Raw genomic sequence first — 25,270 nt, forward strand, 5'->3', positions numbered from 1 at the left:
CATCTATCAGTGTATTTAACTTCTAAATTGTTGTATTATACTCACGCAGTATAGTTAAGGTGCGCAATGGAAATATCGGCAATTTTTGTGATTAAAAATATATTCTTAATCAGGATGGCGATTCTTTTCAGTACTTTATTGATATCCGACAGATGTAATTATGGTTAATAACTACATATTGAGAACGATAAGATTTTATATTTAGACTTGTCACGTGATGCGGCAGTCACGTGATATAGCACATACATCGGCTGCAACAGCAACGTTATTGTTGACAAACCAATCGTGTAGAATCGTTCGTGTAACGTGCGTGATCGTTCGTGTAACGTGCGAGATCGTGCGTACATGTATCAGACTCAATCGTTTGCGGTTTTAATCGTGCGTGATCGTGCGTTAAGAAACGTGTAAATTTCGTTTTGTAGGTTTTTATCGGAATGTTATTTGTTAAACAAGCATTTCGCTTGTCTGTTTTCTTTTTTTTTATTTTTTCAATCCAAATAAAATAAATGAAGCGCGATTTACATAACTGAAATCAGAACGAACTATTTATCGCTTGGAAATAAGCAATATATAGTAAGTCGTACAATATTGTGTTCTCGTCAAATAGCGTGATTTTTGTGATTGTTTAAGGATTTTTTCTCTGATGTTAATTATGTTTACTTCTAATTATGGTCAAGATATTTTTAAAATCAATATTTTAACAAATAAATAAATAAACAATTCTCAATGCTTACATAGATATTTAGTCGGCGAATGTACATGTATTTAGTTCCAGAAATATCCATTTCTATTTTTTTCTTTTTTTTTTTTTTCATTTTTCAAAGTCGATGAAATAATATCAATAATTATTTGAAATTTAAAATAAGTATTAAGCCTTATTTCGTTTTGAAAATATCCATTCCTAAAGAATTTGAACAATTTTGCGTGAAGAATCGTGCGTTTGCGTTAGCAATCCTGTAAGACCGTGTAACGTGTAGAATCGTGTGCGTGAAGGATCGTTCGTGTAACAGATTTTATCGTGCGTTAATCGTGCGGAATCGTTCGTGTAACGTGCGCGGGTATGTTAAGGCTACACCCAGAGATATCCTACTTGCCTCTACAATATGACGTCATAGTAAGCAGTATGACGTGAAGTTTAGAAATAATGTTTTCTTAATATCTATATTTAAAGTTTAATTTCAGGTCCAAGAAATAATTGGAATCATTCAAAAATATAATATAAACAAAATCATGTCGTTTTTGGTGGTATAAACAGCTAAGTATTTATCACGGGGGTTAAATACCAAACCCATGACGTCATAACTATTGATCAAATATTTGCCGAGTGAAAATTAAACGTGACGAGAATTCATGTAAACAAATATGTAAAATAGGAGTTTTAAAGCATATACCGTGAATGTTATGTGTGATTCGTAAGGAATTAAAGATTAAGAATCAGGTATGCTGATATATTCTAATCATGTTTTCTTATAATGCTTTGAAATCCCGATCAGCCTTTCCTCTGTCGTTCTACAACAACAAAGTTGCAAAAGTTCAACACTACGCCGCATACTTTGAGACATAATTTTTGCTTGTATCGAAAGCTTGTATTCTATAGTACTTGGAAAGTGCTGCTAGAATCGTGTGATTAACATGAATTGATGACAATTCCTTGATCCTTTGTACAAAATGTAATAATTTTGGTAAGGTTTCATGCGAAACTTTGGAATAATTTTTTCTGTGTCGGGAGAGTAGGATTCTAGCAGCACTTTTCATGATCCAGTGATGTTTTTACATAATTATTTTCACAAAAAGAATTGAATTATCCCCGGGGTAGTGTTGAACTTTTTACTTTTTCATTAAGGCAATTTTTCTATTTATAGATGTCACCTGATGACGTCGTAGTGGAGTGCTCCTTTTAGCCTAAAACTCAATGACGTCTATACAATGGATACTTATAGTAAATGTTTTATCTATGACTTTTCCGATTTATCAATGTTACATTTTACGAAAAAGTCTAAATTCGCCGAAATATGATCTGGGTACTGCCTTAACATACCTGCGTGATCGTTCGTGCAAGTTGTCAACAATAACGTTGCAGCCACTGTATACTGGCAATATTGAGGTCACCTATAAATTTCACTAGTGCAAGGGCATAATCAAGTTAAAGTTCTAAATGTAGAGTATAAATATTTTCAACACGCTTCGAAGTTTCTGAAAAGTGCTGTGATCCTCTATAGATTCTGCTATTTCATTGTTAAAATCATATTTATATGACCGCATTCTGTATTTTTTGCTGGTCAACGTCATTAAATATAGATATAATTAATTCATTTTTAAGATTTCAACAGGATCGCAGCACTTTTCAGATACCTTTATACTTCTAGAGTTTATATGTAAAAGCTTACTTTCATCCATTGAATGTATCCCCTTGCACTAGATCGATTTATTAAGACCCTTACATTACCCTCCGACGTACTTGCATACAAATATACGGCAGTATCAATTAAATAGGAAATATACGGAATATATATGAATATAATCATAAAGAAGACATTGCATCCAAGTTAATGGCCTCTTAAATATCTTTAAATAATATTTCATATAATTATAGAATACATTTTTCGTTATGAAAATATCTCTTGATCCGCCTCTCACTGCATACAAACTGCGTCAGGTTTTACGAAATGACGTCACATCGACAAGTGCATCGCGATCAGCGACTTGCTTATACCTTGCTATGTGGAATTTAACTAAAGACAAAACAGCGTGTTATAGTAAGTTTAGATGTAGTTTGGTGGTTTCCTATAGTTTAAAATAGCAAATCATTTCATTTTGTAGTATTTTTAAGAATCGTTGGTTTTGTATGATGTCATAGTTAACATTTCCCGTACAAATTAGGCTCCGCCCCCTTTTTGTAGCCTTAACTGTGCTGTGCAGGTGACCGTTAAGGCCCTTGGGCCTCTTGACTAATTTATTCCAGTGAAAATAAAATAATAATCTTGCTGTCATAATTTGTCTTTGGGAAATAAATATTTTGTCCTTATTGAAGGCCAGAAAATATATTAATCCCCCCCCCTCCCCATCACCACCACCACCAGAATTGAATGCATAGTGAACCCATTTTTTTATTTTAATAACATTAATTCATTCCTACCTATTCCATTGGTTGCCACACAATAGAAATCTTTTAATGCATCTTGATCCATAGGAACATGCTGCTAAGAGTTGAATAAGATGGGAGGTTTTGACTGCTGACCTACATTGTTCATATACCACCTTGATACCTGTACAAATCAGTCACAAATATATTCAATTTACAAGTAAATTTTATAGATATTCTTTGAATATGTACATTCAATGTCAATTAGTTATTACCGGTAGTAAGTAAAAAGCTTTAGCATAACAATGAAAAGTAAGTGCCAAGTTCCAAAGCAACTCATGTTACATGTACAGCTTTTATGATTTCAATCAATGTTAGCAAAACAAATTTGGTTGTTATTACTTCCCTTGCAAAATTGAGGTCAATTTGTATGTTGAGAAATATGAGATAACATAAGATATGTTCTATTACTATTTATTCAGTGCCAATATGGGCATAAAGGGAATAAACATAAGAAGGAAAAGGCCTTAAATGTATGTGAAAAAAAGATCATTTACAGACATACCTATATAAACAAGTACAAGTAGACATATGACACTTTATGACAATATATGCATCTTTAAAGCTTAATGCTTAAGAAGAGTATAAAAAATTGGCTAGTTTTAACTTTAATATCTGCTTTTATAATTTCATAGAACAGTTACATCATTTAAAGCAGTATAATTATTCATTTGCTAAAATTTATTTTAGTAGAGATCCAAAGCCATATAGGTCTTGAAGTTAAATTGTTTGCAAATGATTGAATGGCAAAAGGATATTATTTAATGTTTAATCAGACCTTTGTTTGTCATAATGCCCAGCAATCTTTCATAATCTGTAATCTCACATTGTTTTGGGAATTATCTTTCTCTAAAACATCTTCCTTCCTTTATCTGAAATTGATATAAAAATAAAAAGTGCTAATTATTATTTATTAAAATTTTCATACAATTCCAAAATTCTAAAAGAAATATGCAGCATATAAGCATCCATAACCAACAACAAAGACTAATGAATGAATGTGTAAAGTCACCACAGTATTCAAGCTCACTCAAGAAAAGGAGTCCTGTTCTTTTGAAATAAGAACAAAATTGGTCAATTTGTTGTCTTAAAAAAATTTATGAACACTTTTTGATCAAGTCTTTTTTCCTCACATTACTTCATTTCTTAGGCTAAGTACATAACCCATCATTTTTTAATAAGTCATATTTTGTATTGCACAGACATACATCATACTGAATTGTTTATCATTAAGGTTGTCACTTGGCTAGGGAAGTGTAATTTGATAGTTTGACTCTAGTAAACAAAAAGTAATTACAATGTTTATCTTAGAAATGTCACTTCAGACTATATTATAATTCAATATTCATAAATGAAGGAAAATTTTGACCCCACTAAGAATTTAAAGACTTTAAAGCAACCCCGAGAAGTAAATATTTTATGCAACTGTATATTTTCAAGTCTGAAAAACACAGGTACAAAATATTTGGCACCAAATATTATACTCAGAGCTCACTGATGTCATGCTAGATGTTTTTTCCCCATCTGTTTGAATTTATGAGCGAGATATCTACATATATGTAACTGTATAGGAAAATTTGGCAGATTTTCTGAAATTTTAAATTAAGGCTTGAATTAAAAAGTTTAAACTGACGTGAATGATTTAAATCCCGGTTAGTAAGAAAATGAATGTCGATGATGCTATAATGATATTAATTACAACCAAAGAATAAGTATATAAGGTGTGAAGTTATCATTCTGTTTGGTGCATGTTTATTCTGCTGTTTATCAGGTGCAGTACAATCAGTACATTTAGCTACCGTAGCTTTATTTACTTACCTCAAGTAGCTTTATTTAGCTATTTCAAAACAACTTTTGACAATTTTGCTTTTTATTTTAAAAAGACAAAAAGTCGCAAGTAAATGTCTACTAATATTTATTCTAGGTTCTATTTAAAAAGCAATCTAAAGCAGAGATAGTTTTAACATTGCTGCGTTTGAACACTTTTAAGGAAAATATGTATTTCCATTGTTTTACTGTGCACCACCTTGTGTGCGATGAGGCGTGGATAAGAGTGATTACTTCACATTGTGCTCATGTTAACCAAAACTGGTTTTCTTTGTTATGTCACTTAAGAAGTAGCTGTTAGATCACAAATTAACTGTTGTATATAGCCCCAAAACTTTTAGAACTTTGATTGCAATTGCGCCGAAAAAGACACATCTCCAAGAGTGTTTTTTCATGAATTGTTTTCAGATGAGTTCAAAGTTGAAAATTATCACTGCATCAAAGTGCAATTTTCTGCACTTTCTGGGAAAAATGCTAATTTAAGAAATAAGTTTGATTTAGTAGCTGAAAAAAGCTACTTCAGGTAGATAAATAAAGCTATGTATGTAAATCAAGCTACGTAGCTAAATCTAGTGATTGTCAGATTGTACCAGACTAGATAGCACGTTCTATCGTTAAAATGATATTGCCCTACGGACCCGGTTTAACGATAGAATTCGTTCCGTGTATTGGCAATGTTGCAAAATAAACACGGGCGATAACTCGTACTCTGAGCATTTTCTATGAACAATCCAGAGAGTTCCGAATGTCAACATGGCGTTAAATTTGAAGCGAGGAAAAAACGATGAGAAAATGAATTGAATTTTCGTATTTATATGGATTATTTTTTAGGTTAAAAGGCATATACAATCTCAAAAAGGTTTGTTATGATTGATTTGGTAGTTATTTTCAGTGCAACTCATTTTGTATTCTTCAAAATCATTTCAGAGTGGATCCACTCCGATTTGCTACATTGCAAGTATATGGGACGTATTCTAACTGTGGTGAGGGCTTGTTCCGAGACACAGTTAGATTATTCTAACTAGTACCATACCTGTTTATTTCTACTAACCTGAAACCATGTAGTGCATCGTGATACTGTATTCAGAGGTGACATCGCTTGGCAAGTTGTTGCACGAAACCTGACAGCATCAATCTCTATATTTCTTGCCTAAATGTAACCGTTTACTGGAATATATACTGTGTTTTCCGTGCAAATGCATCGTTGCGTCCCTCTCTACCGACATGGTGTCGCAAAACGGCAAGGGTATGTCGTAAATGCTCCGAGGTCGGAAGAACAAGCAAAAAGCAAAAATTTATGAAAAACATGCAATATTAATTTAATTTGACTTTATTTCACAAGGAATTTGGTGTTTACGATCTTTTAGAATAGTTTAATAGCAAAACCAAACGCTCTACGTATGATCACGACATTGACCTGATCTTCAGCAGTTCGAGTTGCGCGGTAGGTTCAAAATCGTCAGGTTCACATATCCTTAAAATAAAAGATTCTGACACTTTCAGTCAAGAAAAATCACGTTGATTAAACGCCTGTCAACATTTAGGAAAATCGTCACTGTAGGGAACAGAACCATAACAAATAAATAAATGAATGCTTTAGAGTCCAGAAATAGGCGCTGAAGTGGGTGGGGGTATTTTTTCCAAGGTGAAAGCTTTCGTCCCTCGTAGAGTTTATATATATAGGTGTGGTACGTCTTTTTTAAACGTGATTTTTTCTTGACTGAAGTATCAGAATCTTATTTTAACAACTTTTAAGTGTATTTAAAGTAGATTCATATTTTTATTAATTTATTTTACATTTAATAATCCGGAAGACAATCTCCTATTTACGAAATATCGGAAAACGATGTGCATACCTCAAGTGCATCAAGATGTATTACAAGACTTATTGACAAACCTGTCAACATCTATGTCTTTTTACTACTTTCCCTACGTGACGTCATACATTTCACGGTTGAGTAATTTTGAACACCGAGTTTTGAGCACAGTAACCAAGGTAATCAAGATTCGGTCATGCAGAAAAAAAAATTGCATGTTATGTAACCCTGCATTCATTCTATTTTTTTAAATCCATTTTTATTAGACACCTATGTACCTGCCAATCTAAAATATAAAAATAAAAATTAGATGACTTTTGACTGAATCTTGGACGATTCTTGTAACGTTTGCGAAAAGATTTACATGAAACGTCTTGGAATAACACGGAAGGACGCATGTTTTCAAGAAACGCAACTCAGTCTGCACGAAATGCATGTGGTGTACGATAGTCTACACGCTTGGCAACAAACGAAAAGCGCAATGAGCACATGCTGTAATAGAGTAATATCTTTAGTGGCGTATATTACTTTCTGCTGATGTGTAGGCTAGTGTGAAGTCACAGATTTAACCTGAGGCGCAACATGTGGGTAGGCAAGGAGCCCTCTCTCGATAGGTATTGGCCGGGGGGGGGGGGGGTTCAAAGGGAGCATTTTTGCAAACTCGAAGACATCTACGACTGTAATTTGACCAGTGAAAATGATATTTTAAGTTTATAGCATAATATGAAGACCACTTAACAAAATTGAGAACTCTTAACTTATCATTTTACTCTGATTAGAAAATATGGAAACTTCGTTACTGAATAATCAAAATACCAATAATACGTTTAATTTCCTTCTTATATCATGTTCTAAATTTTGAATTTACTAAGGGAGGTTAAAACAAAATTTACAACATGATAAATTTTGCATTTACCTCCCCCTAGTAAATTCAAAATTTACAACATGATACTTACCAAAAACATTTCCAGTTATCAAATTCATCTCCTGCTATTAATCCTATTGCTGTCGATGGTTTTGAAATAAGTGACACAGATTTAATATAACATTGAATTTCGGCTTTAAAAAATTACAGCCAAAGGAGTAGTTTTGTCATTAAATATAAAGGAAAACTGTAAACATTTACATTGGGTATAAAAGTGCGGATTGCTAAGCATTCTTAGTTATATATATTCAAAATATAATTAAAACTTAGGTAAGATTTATTATCAACTCCCCTCCCCCATTTTTTAACCAAATTTTTATCCCGGACAAAATTATGTGTAGCCTATTGCCTTTAGCCTATATAGAATATACGCCACCTTATCTCATTTAGATTTTTATCTGGTATTAATGTGCTATAACAGAAACAGTTATTCAAGGTATATAATAATTTTTATGTTTTATTAATGAACGAAAAAATCATGCAGTGATGCTTATGAAAAAAAAATCATGTGTCGAGAAAGAGGCAGCAAGTAAAAATTAATCTCTCCTCTGACCCTCTTTGATGTCCTTTTGTACCTTAGGAATTCACTGTATGTCAGTGCAGGATAATCGCAAATAAAAACTATAACGAAGAATTATACTGTGTTCTATTTCTGCGTTGAAGGTGTTTCTGAAGTTCCATCCAGCATAACAGTAGCTTACCATAGCGTTTCCTGGACAACAGAAGAAAAACCGCCAGAAAACGGAATAAAACAGAAGGTACACGAACCTGATATCAATTTAATCTGTCAGTTTCAAAGATTGGCTGACCAAAATCTTTTTTACGACATCACGTGGTATGTTGATAATACCGAAGTTCTTCGAAATCAAACAATCTCTTCGAACGCATCTGATGTAGCCTTGTTATCGGGGACACAGATACTTGCTAAAGGCAAAAAGGCAAACTCAATGGTGAGTTATTTAATATGCCTATTTACTATTTTCTACAGCTAGAATCAGGAACAAATCAATTGCTTTTAAGTATACTCATTAACACATTCATTTTTTATGTACACTTTATGTAAACTTTGTTTTACTAGCATTTTTACGTGCATCCTTTGTATTGATAAGAATAGGAAATTGCTTAAATATTCGCCAAAATACTTCATACCCCATTTAAAATATCGACACTTATGGAATGATGATTCATAATACATGTATGTATATCCCTCTGATACTTATTTATCTTAATGTTAACAGATCCATTGCGTGGTAGGGGCAAAATTCAATGAAGGTGGCAGTCCATGCGAAACCAATGCTAGTTCACTCTTCTTTGCAGGAATAAAGGTATCTTGCAAAATAGTAGGAAACTTATATATATATATATATATATATATATATATATATATATATATATATATATATATATATATATATAATTATTATTATTATTATTATTAAGTATTATTTATTTGTACAACCATTTTAAGTACTCATAACTTATTGATATGAATTAAATATAAAATTTATTATTACCTAAGCAAAAAGATTTTTAAAAAGTAGTTAAGGAGGAAATACACATATATTTGAAACAAAGAAGATAACTGTTATTTTTCCGTAAATTATTACTCTAATTTTCTTTAAATGAAGAATATAAAGGTAAATTTATTTCAAATTAGAAAAAAATGTAATTTCACTAGTATTCAAGCAAACTTTTCCAGATGACTGATTATTTTTTTTTTTTTTCATTTAATAGATCTTGACACCAATTCTTCGGATAAGTAGGGGTCAAACCGCAGAGGTAAAACTACAGTTTACAATACCATTTATAAATCAAAACCTAATTATAACTATTCCGGGGACTCCTCCAAATGACGAACAATCCAAACTGAATATACAAATGGCCGTACATAACAGCTCCTCTAGAGTCTGTGACGATCCAAATAGAAAATCCTGTGATACTGAAGTCAACGCTTATAAATACAAAGAAAGGGATAAATACAACACGGATGACTGGAAAGTGGTACATGAAATAAAAGTCCAAAATAAACACGATGGCGACTTCAAGCTTATCGACAAGCACATTACTTTGCGTTTCGAGACTGGGTCTACAAATGGACCAGGAAGCAAAATTTGGGAAGACATCACCCTGCCAGACATACAGGTTACTGTTTTTTTTTTAAATTTCTTTTTTGGGGTCAAAATAGCTTTGCCTTATAGTTATTGTTAGGTCATTATTTAAACACTTCTACAGAGGATGCTTACTCCTCCATAGCACCTGATCCCACCTCTGATATCTTTAGAGGTCCGTTTTTGTTCTGCTCCCGATTTGCATTGTTTCAATGGTTTTAAGCTTGATTACTGTTAGTTATCTCCATATTTCATTCATCAAGAAGAGAAATATCCAATATGAAGCGTAAATGATATCAAATATAAGAATTTAGGGAAACATTCAACATGAAAAAAAAGATATTCAAAATCACAAAGCATTTTTTCCCCAGAATTTTTTCTGTAAGTTCATAATTGTTGAAATGTTTGTGCACTCTTTTTAAGGTTTATATAGAGGACAGTGATTCCGCATGGAAAGGAAAAAATTGCGAGTCTCACACAGATCCACATATGAAAACATTTGATGGAAAGTAAGGAAACATGCATATGTTAATGAAGCTTTATGGCCCATCGACAAAAGTTCATTTCTTCTCACGTGCTTGTAATTTGTGTTTCTTCAACAGGCACGTAGCATGGTTTTCAAAGGCGGAGCGGGGGAAGTAGTTAGAAAAAAAAATTGATTTGATACATGAAAACCTTTGACGAGCGAAATATGAAAAGGAAACTGACTAATCACCTAATCACAAAAAAATCTAGGGAAGTGGGGTTACTGACGTAAAATACACTTAAATCATTTACTGCAACAAAACTTGGGGACAACCAACTTTATAATGAAAAAAAAATCATTCTTGTTTAATAGCAAAACACCCGGGCAAAAGGAGGGGGAGTCCCTGTCTCCCCATTTTTACTAGGTGCCTGTTCTTATCCATTCTCATTGACAGTAGTAAAGGCATCTCTAGACATATTTTAATTCAGCTGATCTAACAGTTAAAGAAAGCCTTTGTGGACAAATGTTTTCGGCAGTTGTCATAATATTTCCTTCATTTTAAACCTTAACCGTGCAATTTTCAACCCATTTTGTCGCAAAAAGATCCTTGCTTGAATGGGATTCAATATGTTAATTTGTTGACCAGTAGAGCGCTCGCTCCGTAACAGGAGTATCGTGGGTTCATGTCCCGTAAGTGACAGAACTATCAAAACAAAAAGTTGCAACTGTATTCGCACAATAAAGATCCCCCACTGCTCAATTGCCTTAAGTGCCGAGTAAAGGTCGCACTTTGAAGTGCGCCGGTATAGCAAGTAAATTATATGATTAGCTAATTTCCTGTTTCTATTTCGTCAAAGTGATCATCCTTACAGGATTAGAATAAAAATCTTTAAAGAGCCTCCTTAGCAGAGTAGTACGGTCACAAATTGTCAAAGAACAGTGAAGAATCTTCATGCAGTTTAAAATACAGTTCTGTTCAATCAAAGACCTCTCTAGAAAGATAGTGCCAAAATAGGGGTCAAATGCTGATATCCGTATACATTTTTATTTTTAAAATACTTTATAAATCAGGTTCACCATAGAGTAGGGCTACATAAAATCAAATTAAAATGCAAGCACCCTTATCAAGGCATTAAGTGAATATGCAAATCACGGCGGAGATCCCAAAGCGAAATCAGTACATCCGCTGAGGAGAAGGATCTGAAGGTTGAAAAACCCGTCAACTGGCAATTCAGTAATACCGACAGAAATGCGACTGAACGTTAACTTACCTGTAGAATGTAGAGAATTTATTTTAACATATAATTCAATATGTATATTAGACTACATTTTCTTGCAATTTGCAGAAACTTCGATAAACAGCCATGTTTTGCTTTTGCTTCAAATTTTCTCGTGTACTTTTAAAAAAAAAATTACACGAGAAAAATCGTAATTCATTGTAGATACTATGAATGTCAGATGGATGGGACTTTTATTTTGTACCGAAACAAGATCTACCAGCAAGAGGTTTGACAATTTTGTTCTTTGGGTCCATGTATAAAAAAAAAATGAAAATTTTGATACAGAAAAGGTTGTTTAATTGTTTATTAATTCATTTATCTTTTTTTTCTGGGGGGGGGGGGGGGGGTTAGATACAAGCTCTATATATTGGTAATATTTTTGTGCTCCGTATCGAAATTTGGAGGTATATAGTTTTTTCCCTGTCCGTTCGTCTGTCTGTTTGTCCGCAGAAATTTTAACATGGCTCATAACTTTTGATTTGTTGGAGCTATTGCCTTCATATGTCACATGTGTATTCCTTGTGACAAGACCTGTCTTTGGGTACCATCATATTTGACAATTTTGACCCTGTGACCTTGAAGTTGGAGTTTGACCTACTTTTGGAAAACTTTAACCTTGGCCATTACTTTTAAACAATTGGTGCTAGGACTTTCATTCTTCACATATGTAATCCTTGTGACAAGACCATACTTTGGATACCAACAACTTTGACCTTGGAGTTTGAGCTACTTTTGAAAACTTGAACCTTGGCCATATCATTTGAATAGTTGGTGCTAGGGCTTTCATATTTCACTTGTGTATTTCTTGTGAGAAGGCCTTTCCTTGGGCACCATTAATTTTGCTAATTTAACCTCTTTTTTTTAGGTCACCTGAGTCACTCAGGTGACCTATTGCTATCTGTTTTCGTCCGTCGGCGTGCGGGTGTGCGTCGTGCGTAAATTTTTCACATTTTCGACTTCTTCTCAAGAACCACTGGGCCAATTTCCACCAAACTTGCCACAAACTATCCTTGGGTAAAGATGATTCAAGGTTGTTGAAATGAAGGGCCACGCCTTCTTCCAAGGGGAGATAATTAAGAATTAGTGAAAAATTAATGGTATCTTTTAAAAATCTTCCTCTCAAGAACCACTGGACCAGGTAAGATGAAACTTATGTGGAAACATCGTCAGGTAGTGTAGACTCAAGTTTGTTAAAATCATGACCCCCAGGGGTAGGGTGGGGCCACAATGGACAATCAAAATTTTACATAGAGATATATTAGGAAAATCTTTAAAAATCTTCTTCTCAGGAACAGCTAAGCCCTGATTGGTCATATTTATATGCAAGCATCCTCAGGTAGTGTGGATTCAAGTTTGTTTAAATCATGACCCCCGGGGGCAGGGCGGGGCCACAATGGACGATCAAATTCTTACATAAGAATATATAGGAAAATTTCTTCTCAAGAACTGCAAAGTCATGATAAGTCAGTTTGATATGATAGAAGTTTTACATAGAAATACATAGAAAAAATATTTTAAAAATTTCTTCTCCAGAATCACTGGGCCAAGAAAAATGAAACTTATCTGGAAACATCCTAAGGTAGTGTAGATTCAAGTTTGTTCAAATCATGACCCCCAGGGGTAGGGCAGGGCCACAGTGGATGATCAAAGTTTTACATGGGAATACATTGGAAAAATCTTCTTCTCCAGAACCACTGGGCCAAGAAAGATGAAATGTGGAAATATCTTCAGGTAGTGTAGATTCAAGTTTGTTAAAACCATGATCCCCAGGGGTAGGGTGGGCCACAATGGACAATGAAAGTTTTACATTGGAATATGTAGGGAAAATCTTGAAAAAATTCTTTTCTCAAGAACAGCAAATCCATGATTGGTTATATTTACATGGAAACATCAGGTAGTATAGATTCAAGTTTGTTCAAATCATGACTCTGGATTCTTGGGATAGGGTGGGGCCTCAATGGACGATCAAAGATTTACAAAAGTTCCTTTCAGTTTATTTTATACTTCTGTGGATTGTTGTTTTATACTCAAGGACCGTTAAGGCCCTTGGGCCTCTTGTTTGATGTTTGACTTACATTAGAAAAAAACCCTTTCCATATCTTTTCAATGTTTGCTGCTAGGGCCTTCAAATTTCACAGGTATATTCTTGGGACAAGACGCTATTTTGGGTACCAACATTGATTTGCATTTGAGAAAGTTTAACCTTCGCTATAAGTTGCCATACGGGGGGCATCAGTGTTTCACAAACACATCTTGTTTCCATTTTAGGTACAAGAAAAACACCATAAGTGTTACCATGCATATAACTACCCAAGATGCACTTGTGCTGTTGCTGTAAGATCGGGAAAGGACGTCTTTATCGTCGATATTTGTAATACCCAAACGATCATCAATTTTCCTACTTGTGAGGATAAAGTTTTAAAAGTCATCAAAACGAGTGACAAATTGTACAAGGTAAAACATTTATAATCCCACATTAATAGGTGAAGATCTCTTAGTGGTAAATATACGAAGGATTATTTTTGGTACTTTTTCTTTATCAACATTCTACAGAAAACCATGTAATATATACGTACTGAAAGAAAGGAGACATTTTTGTACTTCTATGAATTCATTACAAATATACAATATAGAATGGACTGTTGCAGTGATTTAAAAGTGTACATAAAAGAACTGGTGGTATTTTAAAAAAAAAAAAGAAGCGCTTTTATTATTGGTGATTAAACTAATAAAAATCCTTTTTAATACTTTTTTGCAGGATCATATATCCAAAATGGAAAACGATTTTTTTTACTACAAATTAAGCTAGGTTCTCGACTTTCTGTAGCTCTGCTATTTTGTCTTGTTAAGAGCTGCAGTTTACTTCAGCACTGAAGAAAACCATAAGAAAGAAAATTCTTTCTTATACCTCTTTTACAAAGATGTACTTGTGTAAAAAAAAAATAAAATGTGTTCCATTTTTTTCTTCCAACCTTACTGCATAAGTTGTAGGGTTTAACTAGTTACAGTCGACGGTCACTTTAATAATATGTTACATTGTAAAGGATCCATATATTGAATATGAAATAAAACAGTAGTAAACTATATCACTATAAAGTTACAGTATACAGTTATGGAATGGGTATGAGGGAAATAGCAAATTTATGGTTCCCCGAGGGATGAAACTATTTCCCGAGGGAAATAGTTTCCTGCCGAGAGGAACCATAAATTTGCTATTTCCCTCATACCCATTCCATAACTGTTTTATTATCCCGAAACAAACAAAGGAGATTTATTAACTAGAGACTTAGACATTTTTAAAACAATATAAAGGCATTTATAAAAATAATAATAAATGCATGCGATTCCAATTTTGTTAAATATGTAATGCATCAATAAGGAAAAAATAAAATTATTTTTAAAAAAAATAATAATTATAAATTTTACTAGTATTTCGAAGGATTAGCGTTGTCCTCTTTTTGCTTAGAAATTCAAGTATGATTTTGACATCGCATGTCGAAATGTTTTGACGTCATAGTTACATTGTTAATAACATTACGTCACGGACTCGAGATTCCTTGAACGCTCCGCCCTCTGTTAATTTTAATTGGTTAAAATTAATAATAAAATAATATTCATGAGGGAGTAGTCCCAGGGAGTAGCTATGATTTTTCAGGGAGTAGTCCTCAGATGGGGGAAATAGTATCTTCTCGGGGAAATAGACAGTTTTATGGTATTGATTTTATATAGAGTAATAAGAGTAGAGGTATAATAATGATGACTATAATTATCAAAGTTTTCACTATAGTGTCATAGTTGTATGTATCACTATAGTAAATCAAAGTTTTTAAATTTATCACTATATCTAACCATAGTTTTCAAAGTTATCAGTATAGTAAATTAAAGTGTCAAAGTGATCACTATGGTAAATCAAAGATAAAAACTTATCACAACTGTATATAATGTTCTGTGATAGAAGTCTAAATTAGTTCCACATTAATTGCACAACATTGATAATATCCAGTTCTACATATTTTCTCATTTTACCAAAGTTATTTGTTGATGTCTTGTATTTGAAATAATTCTATGCACATTGCAAGAGGTACAGCTTATTTAAATTTTATTTTTAATGATTGTTTCTGACACCTCATGTTTTTTTCAATGACTGCTACTGGCTTTACATTTTTAAAATGAATTAGTTTGTCTTTCATTTTACGTGGTCTTTTTATATTAGTAAATCACATTATATTAATAGCATTTAGTACATCAAACAGCATGTATAGAGTTATTATATATAATGTTCATTAGATTGATAACCTTAGGAAATCAAAGTTTTCATAGCGATCACTAAAGTATTTCAAAGTTTCATAGTTATCGCTATGCGCTCGGCACTTTGAAGTGAAAGTTGCGGGTTCTTCGGATGAGACCTTAAAAACCGAGGCCCCGTGTCACGACAGGCGTTGGCACGATAAAGATCCCTCACTACTCAATGGCCCCGAGTGCCGAGTAAAGGTAAAAATTTGAAGCCCTTCACCGGTATATGATGACGTCTCTATATGAGTGAAAAATTCTCGAAAGGGACGTTGAACAGCATACAATCAATCAATCAATATTGTGACTTTGTAAAATTAAAGTGTCCGGTGATCGCATGTCATCAAACTGTCGAGGTTTATTTCGATTTCGTGCATTTTGAAATCTCGAGGCATATGATTTCTTTCGATTGAGGATCGAAATAGACAGAAACCATTTTCTACTTGGTGTTATAATGAATTACATGTTCGGAATAACAAGGTTTTCATTTGAATACCTTCTTTATATCACGTGTATATAACCGGTCTCGTTAGCAAGCCTATATAAGAGGTGAATAGTTGTTTAAATGCCAGTTTAGGACGACACGTAGATTACGATAAAAATTTAGTCCAACATTACGATATACATATATTATGGAGTTTCATATTTTACATGTTATATGTAGATTGTATAATAAAGCTGGTACGTGTCGTTGCTATGTCCAAATAAGGGTAAACACTTGCTTATTACAACTCAATATACATTATAACCCTCCTAAATGCCCAGAAGCAGAGAAGAAAATTTTCAAATAAATTACGCATTTTCAAAATATACTAGTATTCAACAAAGCCCCACCCTAACACTAGAGCCCCTGATCCAGGGGCAAAGAAATTAAAACCAAAAAAATGAATAGGCAAACTTGCTCATCATAATTATTGACTTTGGGGGATGGGATTTACAATTTTGGAAGAGGCACCCTTGCTTTTCAATAACGTTGCAGCCACTATACTTAGGTAGGTAAATTACTGAAATTTAGAGCATACGTGATATGCTTCTGCTAGGAATAAGGGAAACTGCCCAATTATGTATGCATGTTATCCCCCCATCTCCCCTCACCAAGATGATATGCACCTTGTTTTTTGTAAAAAATGGACCCCCCTCCACCCCGGATGATATCCACCTTTACTTTTGTTAAAAATTTAATTAGCGTTGCAATACATTTTAATTTCTTTACCTTATTTTAAACTTTATATAGTTATACTGGGAGCCCTTGAGTACTAGATAATTGTATCTTGTTTAACGTCCCTCTCAAGAATTTTTCTCTCGTATGGAGACTTTGCCATTACGAGTGAAGTTTCTGCCGCGAGGGGATGCTCCGCTTAGCGGTGCCCTTGTTTATGGCTTAATAAAATTTTATAAAAATAATGTATTTTCACTATATAATCAATAGACCCCCCTCTCGCAGAACCCCTCATTCTAGTGCAAAAATTATACAATTTTTGTAAAGGCACCCTTGATCAACAAAACCATGTTCATGCATCAAGTTTTCTGTTATATATAAAGGGAGAGAGGAGATTCTTAAGAAATTTTTGCATTTTAACTATCTGATCAATAGAACCCTATCTTATCTCCAGAACCTCCTCTGACCCTGGGGCCATGAATTTCATAATATTGGTAGAGGGCTCGTTGATTATTGCAATCATCCCAACAGTTTGACTGCTTGATGTCCAGGAGTAGAGAAAAAGATTTTTCATACCCAAACGTTCTAAAGAAAGTTCGGTATATTGTGGTTATCCTGGTCCGTCCGTCCGTTTGCTTGCCACATTTTCTTCTTCCTCAAAATCTTCTTTTATTTTAAGTAGTAATAACCAATTAATCGTTTGGAATATGATAGGTTGTGTCCTGTAGATGTGCAATAAAGTTTTGGAATTATAAATATAACCCCAAGGGCAAACGGGGGCCGGAAAATGACGTTTTTCTTTAAAAAAAACATGGTTCCCAGAACTCCTCTTAAATTTTATGCAGTAGCCTAATCACTTTTTGGAAGATATTTGGTGCTTGTTGATGATGATTTGAGATGATCTTCTTATGCTCCCCTTCGAAAAAAAGAGGGCATATTGCTTTGCTGCTGTGGGTCTGTCTGTCGGTCCACCAACATTTCTTCGCAGGTTGCAGATACTGAAATGAAATTTGGTATACAAATTTATTATAAGAATATCTAAGTCAAGTTTTATTTTGGGTACGATCGAGCAATTTTTGACAGCGTTATGCTCCTTGGACTTAGAAAAATTCCAATTATTTGCAGTTACCGTTCATTTTCTTCGCAGAGGTTGCATATACTGAAACGAAGTTTGGTATACAGATTTATCATAGGAATATCTAGGTCACGTTTTGTTTGGGTACGATCGAGCAATTTTTGACAGAGTTACGCCCCTTGAACTTAGAAAAATTCCAATTATTGGGGGGGGGGGCATACGTGTTTCATAAACATCTCTTGTTTAGTATGACATGGTTCCCAGAAACCTTCTTATATTTTACAAATTAGCCTGATCATCTTTTAGATGATGATTGGTGGTGTCCTGTAGCTGTGCAATTATGTTTCGGAAATTTCATTTTCCCAATGGGGGTCGAAAACTAACGTTTTTTTTCCAGTCCATCTTTTGGAAGATGATTGATGGTGTCCTATAGATGTGAAATTTTTGATTTTGGAATTTTCATTTTTACCCCAGGGGTGAAATGGGGGTCGGAAAATAACGTATATAATGTAATTTAAAAGGTAAATGGAATATCAGAATTATACAAGAAATTTTATAATATTCCAATAACACTTTATGCAGTACCCTAATCATCTTTTATAAGATATCGATGATGTCCTGTAGATGTGCAAGAGGGTTTCGAAATTTTCATTGTCACTGGAGGTCAAATGAGGAATCGGAAATGATGGGGTTTTTTTTCACTGTGACCGGGTTCCCAGAACTCCCCTTACATTTTACCCATAAGCCTTATCGTCTATTGGAAGATGATTGGTTGTGTCCTATAGATGTGAAATAAGATTCGGAAATTTTAATTTCACCCTGGGGGTTCAAATAGGGGTCGAAAAATGACATTTTTCTATACAAAAAGACCTTGGTTCCCAGAACTCCCTTTATATTTTACGCATTAGCCTAATCATCTATTTGAAGATGATTGGTGGTGTCATGTAGATGGGCAAAAAGATTTCGGAATTTTCATTTTCACCCTAGGGATTAAATGGGGGTCGAAAAATGACGTTATTCATTTTAAAAGCACACTGGATCCTAGAACTCCCCTTAAATTTTACGCAGTAGCCTAATCATGAAATCTGGAGATAACAAACAGTATTCAAACTCAAAAGTCCATCAAATACAAATTTTGGAGCAGAGCAAACACGGACCTCTAAAACATCAGAGGTGGGATCAGGTGCCATGGAGGAGTGAGCATCCACTGCCGACTGGTCACAACCGCTGTGTGCTCCTTGTCATGATCGGGAAATAACGGGAAAATCCGTCGACAATTCAGTGTGTAAATAAGGGCTTCACAATTAGTATGAAAAACGTCAGTCAGCATTTGACTTAATGATAAATTGTATTTCCTGACAAGGTCATTGTATCGACCATAGAACTTGCGAAATGAGGACTTTAAACGAGACTGTTGATATTCTTGTTTTATCAACTTGTTTGTCAATAGCTTACCTCGTTTTAGAAATTGTTCATACGTAGAGCATGCTCTTGCGTCTCGGATCAATTGACAGATATAAACTCCGTATGCAGGTGACGAAGGTATATTGCTGCATAAGTAAGGGAAGTTGACGATGGAAAAGTTAAAGTCATCACGTTTATCATCAAGCTTGGTTGTTGGATTACCATTAACGTCATTTTCTAGAAAAATATCCAAATATGAAACAGATGTGTCAAACTCAGTGGTATCTTTTATTTCAAGCTCACTGGGATATATTGTATCGACATAAGAATGGAAATAGCCATAGTTAATACGTCGTCGATATATATATATATATATATATATATATATATATATATATATATATATAATTTCGAGTTGAGGGCCACAGCAATTGCTTTCTCCTTTTCAAATATAAGGTTTTGAACAAATTCTGCTTCAAATGAATACAAAAACAGGTCTGCTTATAACGGGGCGCAATTGGTATCCATAGGAATTCCAATAGATTGTTGGAAGACCTGGTCTCCAAAAACCACATAGATATTATTAATCAGAAACTCGAGCATCTTTTTTATTATCAACTTCAGAGTACTTGTTTGTACAATCAGAATGTTTTTAACAAATTAATTTTGCAAATGACCAGTGACATGGTAAGTAAATTTAAGAGTTCATTTTTATTGAAAAAGCTGCTATCAATTATATTAAAAAAGCCTGTCAATCATCTTTGGAAGATGATTGATGGTGTCTTTAGATGCGCAATAAGATTTCGGAATTTTCCTTTTCACCCTGGGAGTTAACTGGGGGTTGTGACGTGTTAATAAAAAAAAAACCCCTGGTTTCCAGATTTCCTCTTACATTTCACACAGTAGCCTAATCATTTTTTGGAAGATGATTGATAGTGTCCTGTAAATGTGCAATAAGGTTTCGGAATTTTCATTTTCATCGGGGGGGGGGGGGGATTTGGGTCGAAAAAATTTTTTTTCTGCATTTTTAATCTACTTTTAGTAATCATGACAACATCATTCATTGAAGAAAACTGATAGAGATTGAATTATGTACATTATTAAAGGCTTATTGTGCACAAAGTCATTGAAATACCAAAACTTTCATATAAGTTTAATTTTTTCTTGCCTAGTAGTTCGTGAGATGATTTTTGAAGATTTTTTCCTACAGATTCTCATGTGAAACTTTAACATTTCCGGGGAGACCTATGGGGGATCATGACTCCTTATACCATTTGATCTATCATTATACAAAGATGGCTCTGGGGTTTCCGATTTTATAAAGCTATTTAATTGTTTCCATATCCAGGGAATAGAAATGACCCCCAGGGACTTACTTCAATGTATAAATTGCAACTGGCATACGATGATCTTTGACCCTTTATAAACTGTAGCCTAACCATTTGCATTTCAGATTACTTTACCCCATTCTATACCTAAACATGTACTTACCACCTGTCATAGGATCTGTCAAATTCATTAAATATAATCCAATTAAAACATACAAAGAATTAATTCCTCCTGATGTTATGATTTGTACAACATGTGCAATCCAATAATGATAATGGTAAAATTAGTACTTGTAGGGTGAGGCTAGTCCAATGTGAGGCGCGGGTCTAGAAATTTTCAAATGTGTAATACGGTACATGTACAAAATTTATATTATAATGACAAACAATATGTTTACATAACTTTGCGCTATCTATTTCAAAAAGCAGGCAAATTGTGTGGGGATGGGGGTTAGTTGACTGATCGTGTGTAGGGTTTTGGAGAGGGTTTTTCCCTACACAAATACTGTTCAAATTTTGTACAATTTTATCAATTCTGAAAGTTGGTATCTGACGTTTTTTAAGTTCATCAAAAACGTTATGCACTAAAATATTTAAATTTGATTTGAAAATAAATAAAAATGTTCCAATTATGGGTTAAAATTTACATCTCCCCTCTTTTTTTAAAAACATATATTAGGTCTTTAATTCTGTAATTTCAAACTGGAAATGAATTAAGTATATGCACTAAAATATTTAAATTTGATTTGAAAATAAATAAAAATGTTCCAATTATGGGTTAAAACTTACATCTCCCCTCTTTTTTTAAAAACATATATATATCTTTAATTCTGTAATTTCAAACTGGAAATGAATTAAGTATATGAAATACTTACGTTAGAGACCCATGGGCCACAAGTTCACCAGCGCATTTTATGCTTGATATGACAAATACATTTACTGTATAAATTATAGAATTATTGTGGCTTTTTCCTTGGTTATCCAAATATGAAGGAGTGTGCATTTAGAGGCAAACACCTTAATGCGGGTATTATACGGTATTAATACGGTATTATGACAGAATCTAGTATACGGTAGTACTATTTTTTATGCTTAAGCCCCATCCCGAACGGGTGGAAAAGGGAGGGACCATAAAAATTATAATTAATGTCAGAAGAGACAATCCTGCTAATCATTACTCATTATCATTGCTCATACAAATGCATTTAGTTTGTTAGCTCTCCTGAGCTAAAGGTTTAAAGAGCCAAAGGCTAATCTATTGCCATTTCTACGGTATGTGTAAACTTTATTGGAGTATGGGCCATATCTCGAGAAACCCTTAGTCATTTTTTGTCATATTTGTCACTGACTTTCATTTATACTAAAAATTGGGATGTGACCCTTTAACAAGGGGAGATAATCAGGGAAGTAAAAACAAAAGTAATGGTTGCTAAAAAAATCTTCTCAAGAACCACTCAGCAGATTATCACGAAACTTGCACGATAAGGATGAGGATATAAAGAACATTGAAAATTGTTCGAGGCATCACACTGGTCAAAAAGTCTCACGGTCACTTCAAAGTTGACCTAAATGATGTTTTGTTAAAACTTTGATTTTTTGCCCACCATAAGGATTAAAATGGTCAAATCTTTTTCAGTTGATGCATCGTAGGAACCCATGTCACGTTGACTCAACAGTAGGTCACGGTGACCTAATTTTTGAATTTTACAGGTATTCGATTTCAATTTTGTTTTGATGCAGATCTTGGAAACTTTAAAGCCTATAATCAACAAATCATGTCAGTTGATGCATCATGGAGTTTTGAAGTGTATCAAACAAAAATGAGATCACTGTGACCTACTTTTTGAGTTTTATGGCAAATCATTTTCAAAACATTTAAGGTCATTATATTAGATACGGAAAGGTGTTGATGCATCTTTGGGCCTTCAAACATATTTGTCACAGTGACCCCCTTAAATTTTGCAGGCATTCATTTTCAAATTGTTCTCGAGGCATATTTGGACACTGCGAAGCCTTGGATCATCAAACCATGTCGGTTTATGCATTCTAAGGCCTTGGAGCATAATACCCAAAATGCAGATCACCATGACCTACTTTAGAATGTCATGGCTATAGTAAACAATTTCAGATACCAATTTGACTAGAATCATCAAACTTTGTCAGTTCATGCATTTTGGTTCTCAGAGTGTGTCAACCAAAAAGAAAGTCCCCATAACCTAGTTTTGGACATATTTAAACATTTCAGATACTAGTTGGCTTAGAGTCGTTTAATTTTTTTAGTTGATGCATCTTGGGTCCTCGGAGTGTGTCAACTAAATATTATGTTATTTTATTAGAAGTGAGGAGGTTGTACAAATTATCAGAAGAGCTATTCTAGGTCTTTGGGTCTCTTCTTTGTTTAATACCCAGGAGAAGAAAAGATTTTCAAAGAAAAAATGCATTTTCACAAAAAAATCGATTGACTCCCCTAGCCGAAGAACCAGTGTCCCTGGGAAAACAAATTTCTTAATTTTTAGAGTGACCTTGCTCATCATAACCATGCATTTATTTTGTCTGCTTTATGTACAGAAGGAGAGAAGTTTTAAAAGTATTATTGATTTTTAATGTATGATCACTGTAGACCCTCACATAACTCCAGAACCTCTGACGATGGGGCCTTGAATTTCACAATATTGGTAGAAGGCTTGATGCTTATTGTAATCATGCCAACTGTTTGACTGCATGATGTCCATGAGTTAAGAGGAATATTTTAAAGGGGATCGGGGATCATGAAATTCATGTTGTTTCTTCCCCTTTACCCATAGATACTATATGCTAAAATTGGTTGAAAAAGGTTCAGTGGTTCATGCATGAAAAGTTGAACGTATTCAAAAGTCTACGACCGACACACGAGGGCAGACAAAAACGGAAAGCAATAGGTTACCTGAGTCACTCAGGTGACCTATTGAGATGTTCCAAATCCGCTACTGCTCCTTAAACATCAATCAAAATTCCATGCATTGTCAGGTCAGCGCGCCCTTTCAATTATGAATAGACAATAATATTTTGTCCAACCAGATTCAAGCTTCTGTATTCAACACTAAAAATAGTCCCGCGGCATCATCTAAATATTTATTATGCTCTGTAGTCTACATGACGTAAATTTAAGTTAATTGTGTTTTAAATTGAATGTACAGTCCACTTATCAGCATTCTTACCCGAGGAACGCAAACAAAAATGCACAAACTATATAATTTTTCAGGCATAGTCAGGTTTTCTACGAAACTCCTCTCATGTTTAGCCTTGACTAATCCGAACTGCATGCAAATATTTCCGCGGAGGCGATTTTATTGGATAATCTAAAAGTCGCTCTCACGTGACCCCGATCGGGATCATTTAGATGTTTTAGAAGTGGTAGCGGATTCAGAACATTTAATTATACCCCTGCTCCGAAGGAGAGGGGGGTATACTGTTTTACCCTTGTGTGTCTGTCTGTGTGTCTAGCTGTCTGTCTGTCCGTAACAAATTTTGGTCGCCGTTTTCTCAGCAACTACTCATTGCAGAAGCTTGAAATTTTAACACAATCTTTGTTTAGGCATGCCATATGGAGGGATTCATTTTTGTACGAATTCGATGTCAACTTCCTGTTTATCCGTGCGTCTGTCCATACCATACATAACAAATTTTGGTCGTAGTTTTCTCAGCAACTACTCATCGCAGATGCTTGAAATTTTAGCAAAACCTTGTTTAGGCATGCCATATGGTGGGATTCATTTTTGTACGAATTCGATGTCAACTTCCTGTTTATCCGTGTGTCTGTCTGTACCATACATAACAAATTTTGGTCGTAGTTTTCTCAACAACTACTCATCGCAGATGCTTGAAATTTTAACACACTCTTTGTTTAGGCATGCCATATGGTGGGATTCATTTTTGTACGAATCTGATGTCAGTGCGTACCATACATAACAAATTTTGGTCGTAGTTTTCTCAACAACTACTCATTGCAGATGCTTGAAATTTTAGCACAATCTTTGTTTAGGCATGCCATATGGTGGGATTCATTTTTGTACGAATTCGATGTCAACTTCCTGTTTATCCGTGCGTCTGTCCGTACCATACATAACAAATTTTGGTCGTAGTTTTCTCAGCAACTACTCATCGCAGATGCTTGAAATTTTAGTACAATCTTTGTTTAGGCATGCCATATGGTTGGATTCATTTTTGTACGAATTCGATGTCAACTTCCTGTTTATCCGTGTGTCTGTCTGTACCATACATAACAAATTTTGGTCGTAGTTTTCTCAGCAACTACTCATCACAGATGCTTGAAATTTTAGCACAATCTTTGTTTAGGCATGCCATATGGAAGGATTCATTTTTGTACTAATCTGATGTCAACTTCCTGTTTATCAGTGTGTCTGTCCGTACCATACATAATAAACTTTGGTCGTAGTTTTCTCAACAACT

The 25,270-nt window shown here is 34.1% G+C and overlaps 1 protein-coding gene across 1 annotated transcript in view; it reads left to right on the forward strand.

Moving 5' to 3' along the window:
• LOC133176126 (uncharacterized) overlaps positions 1-25,270 on the forward strand; it is an 82,852-nt gene that overhangs the window by 31,909 nt on the left and 25,673 nt on the right. Inside the window, exons 5-10 of the mRNA XM_061311289.1 lie at positions 8,375-8,661; positions 8,950-9,036; positions 9,446-9,853; positions 10,243-10,328; positions 11,728-11,791; positions 13,834-14,019. Coding sequence (XP_061167273.1) covers positions 8,375-8,661; positions 8,950-9,036; positions 9,446-9,853; positions 10,243-10,328; positions 11,728-11,791; positions 13,834-14,019 — 1,118 coding nt within the window. The remainder of the gene's footprint in view (positions 1-8,374; positions 8,662-8,949; positions 9,037-9,445; positions 9,854-10,242; positions 10,329-11,727; positions 11,792-13,833; positions 14,020-25,270) is intronic.

The sequence above is a fragment of the Saccostrea echinata genome, unplaced genomic scaffold (genome assembly GCF_033153115.1).
Source record: "Saccostrea echinata isolate AGI-Se365-2 ecotype Australia unplaced genomic scaffold, CSIRO_AGI_Sech_v1 ptg000066l, whole genome shotgun sequence".
In the NCBI taxonomy this organism is placed as follows: Eukaryota; Metazoa; Mollusca; class Bivalvia; order Ostreida; family Ostreidae; genus Saccostrea; species Saccostrea echinata.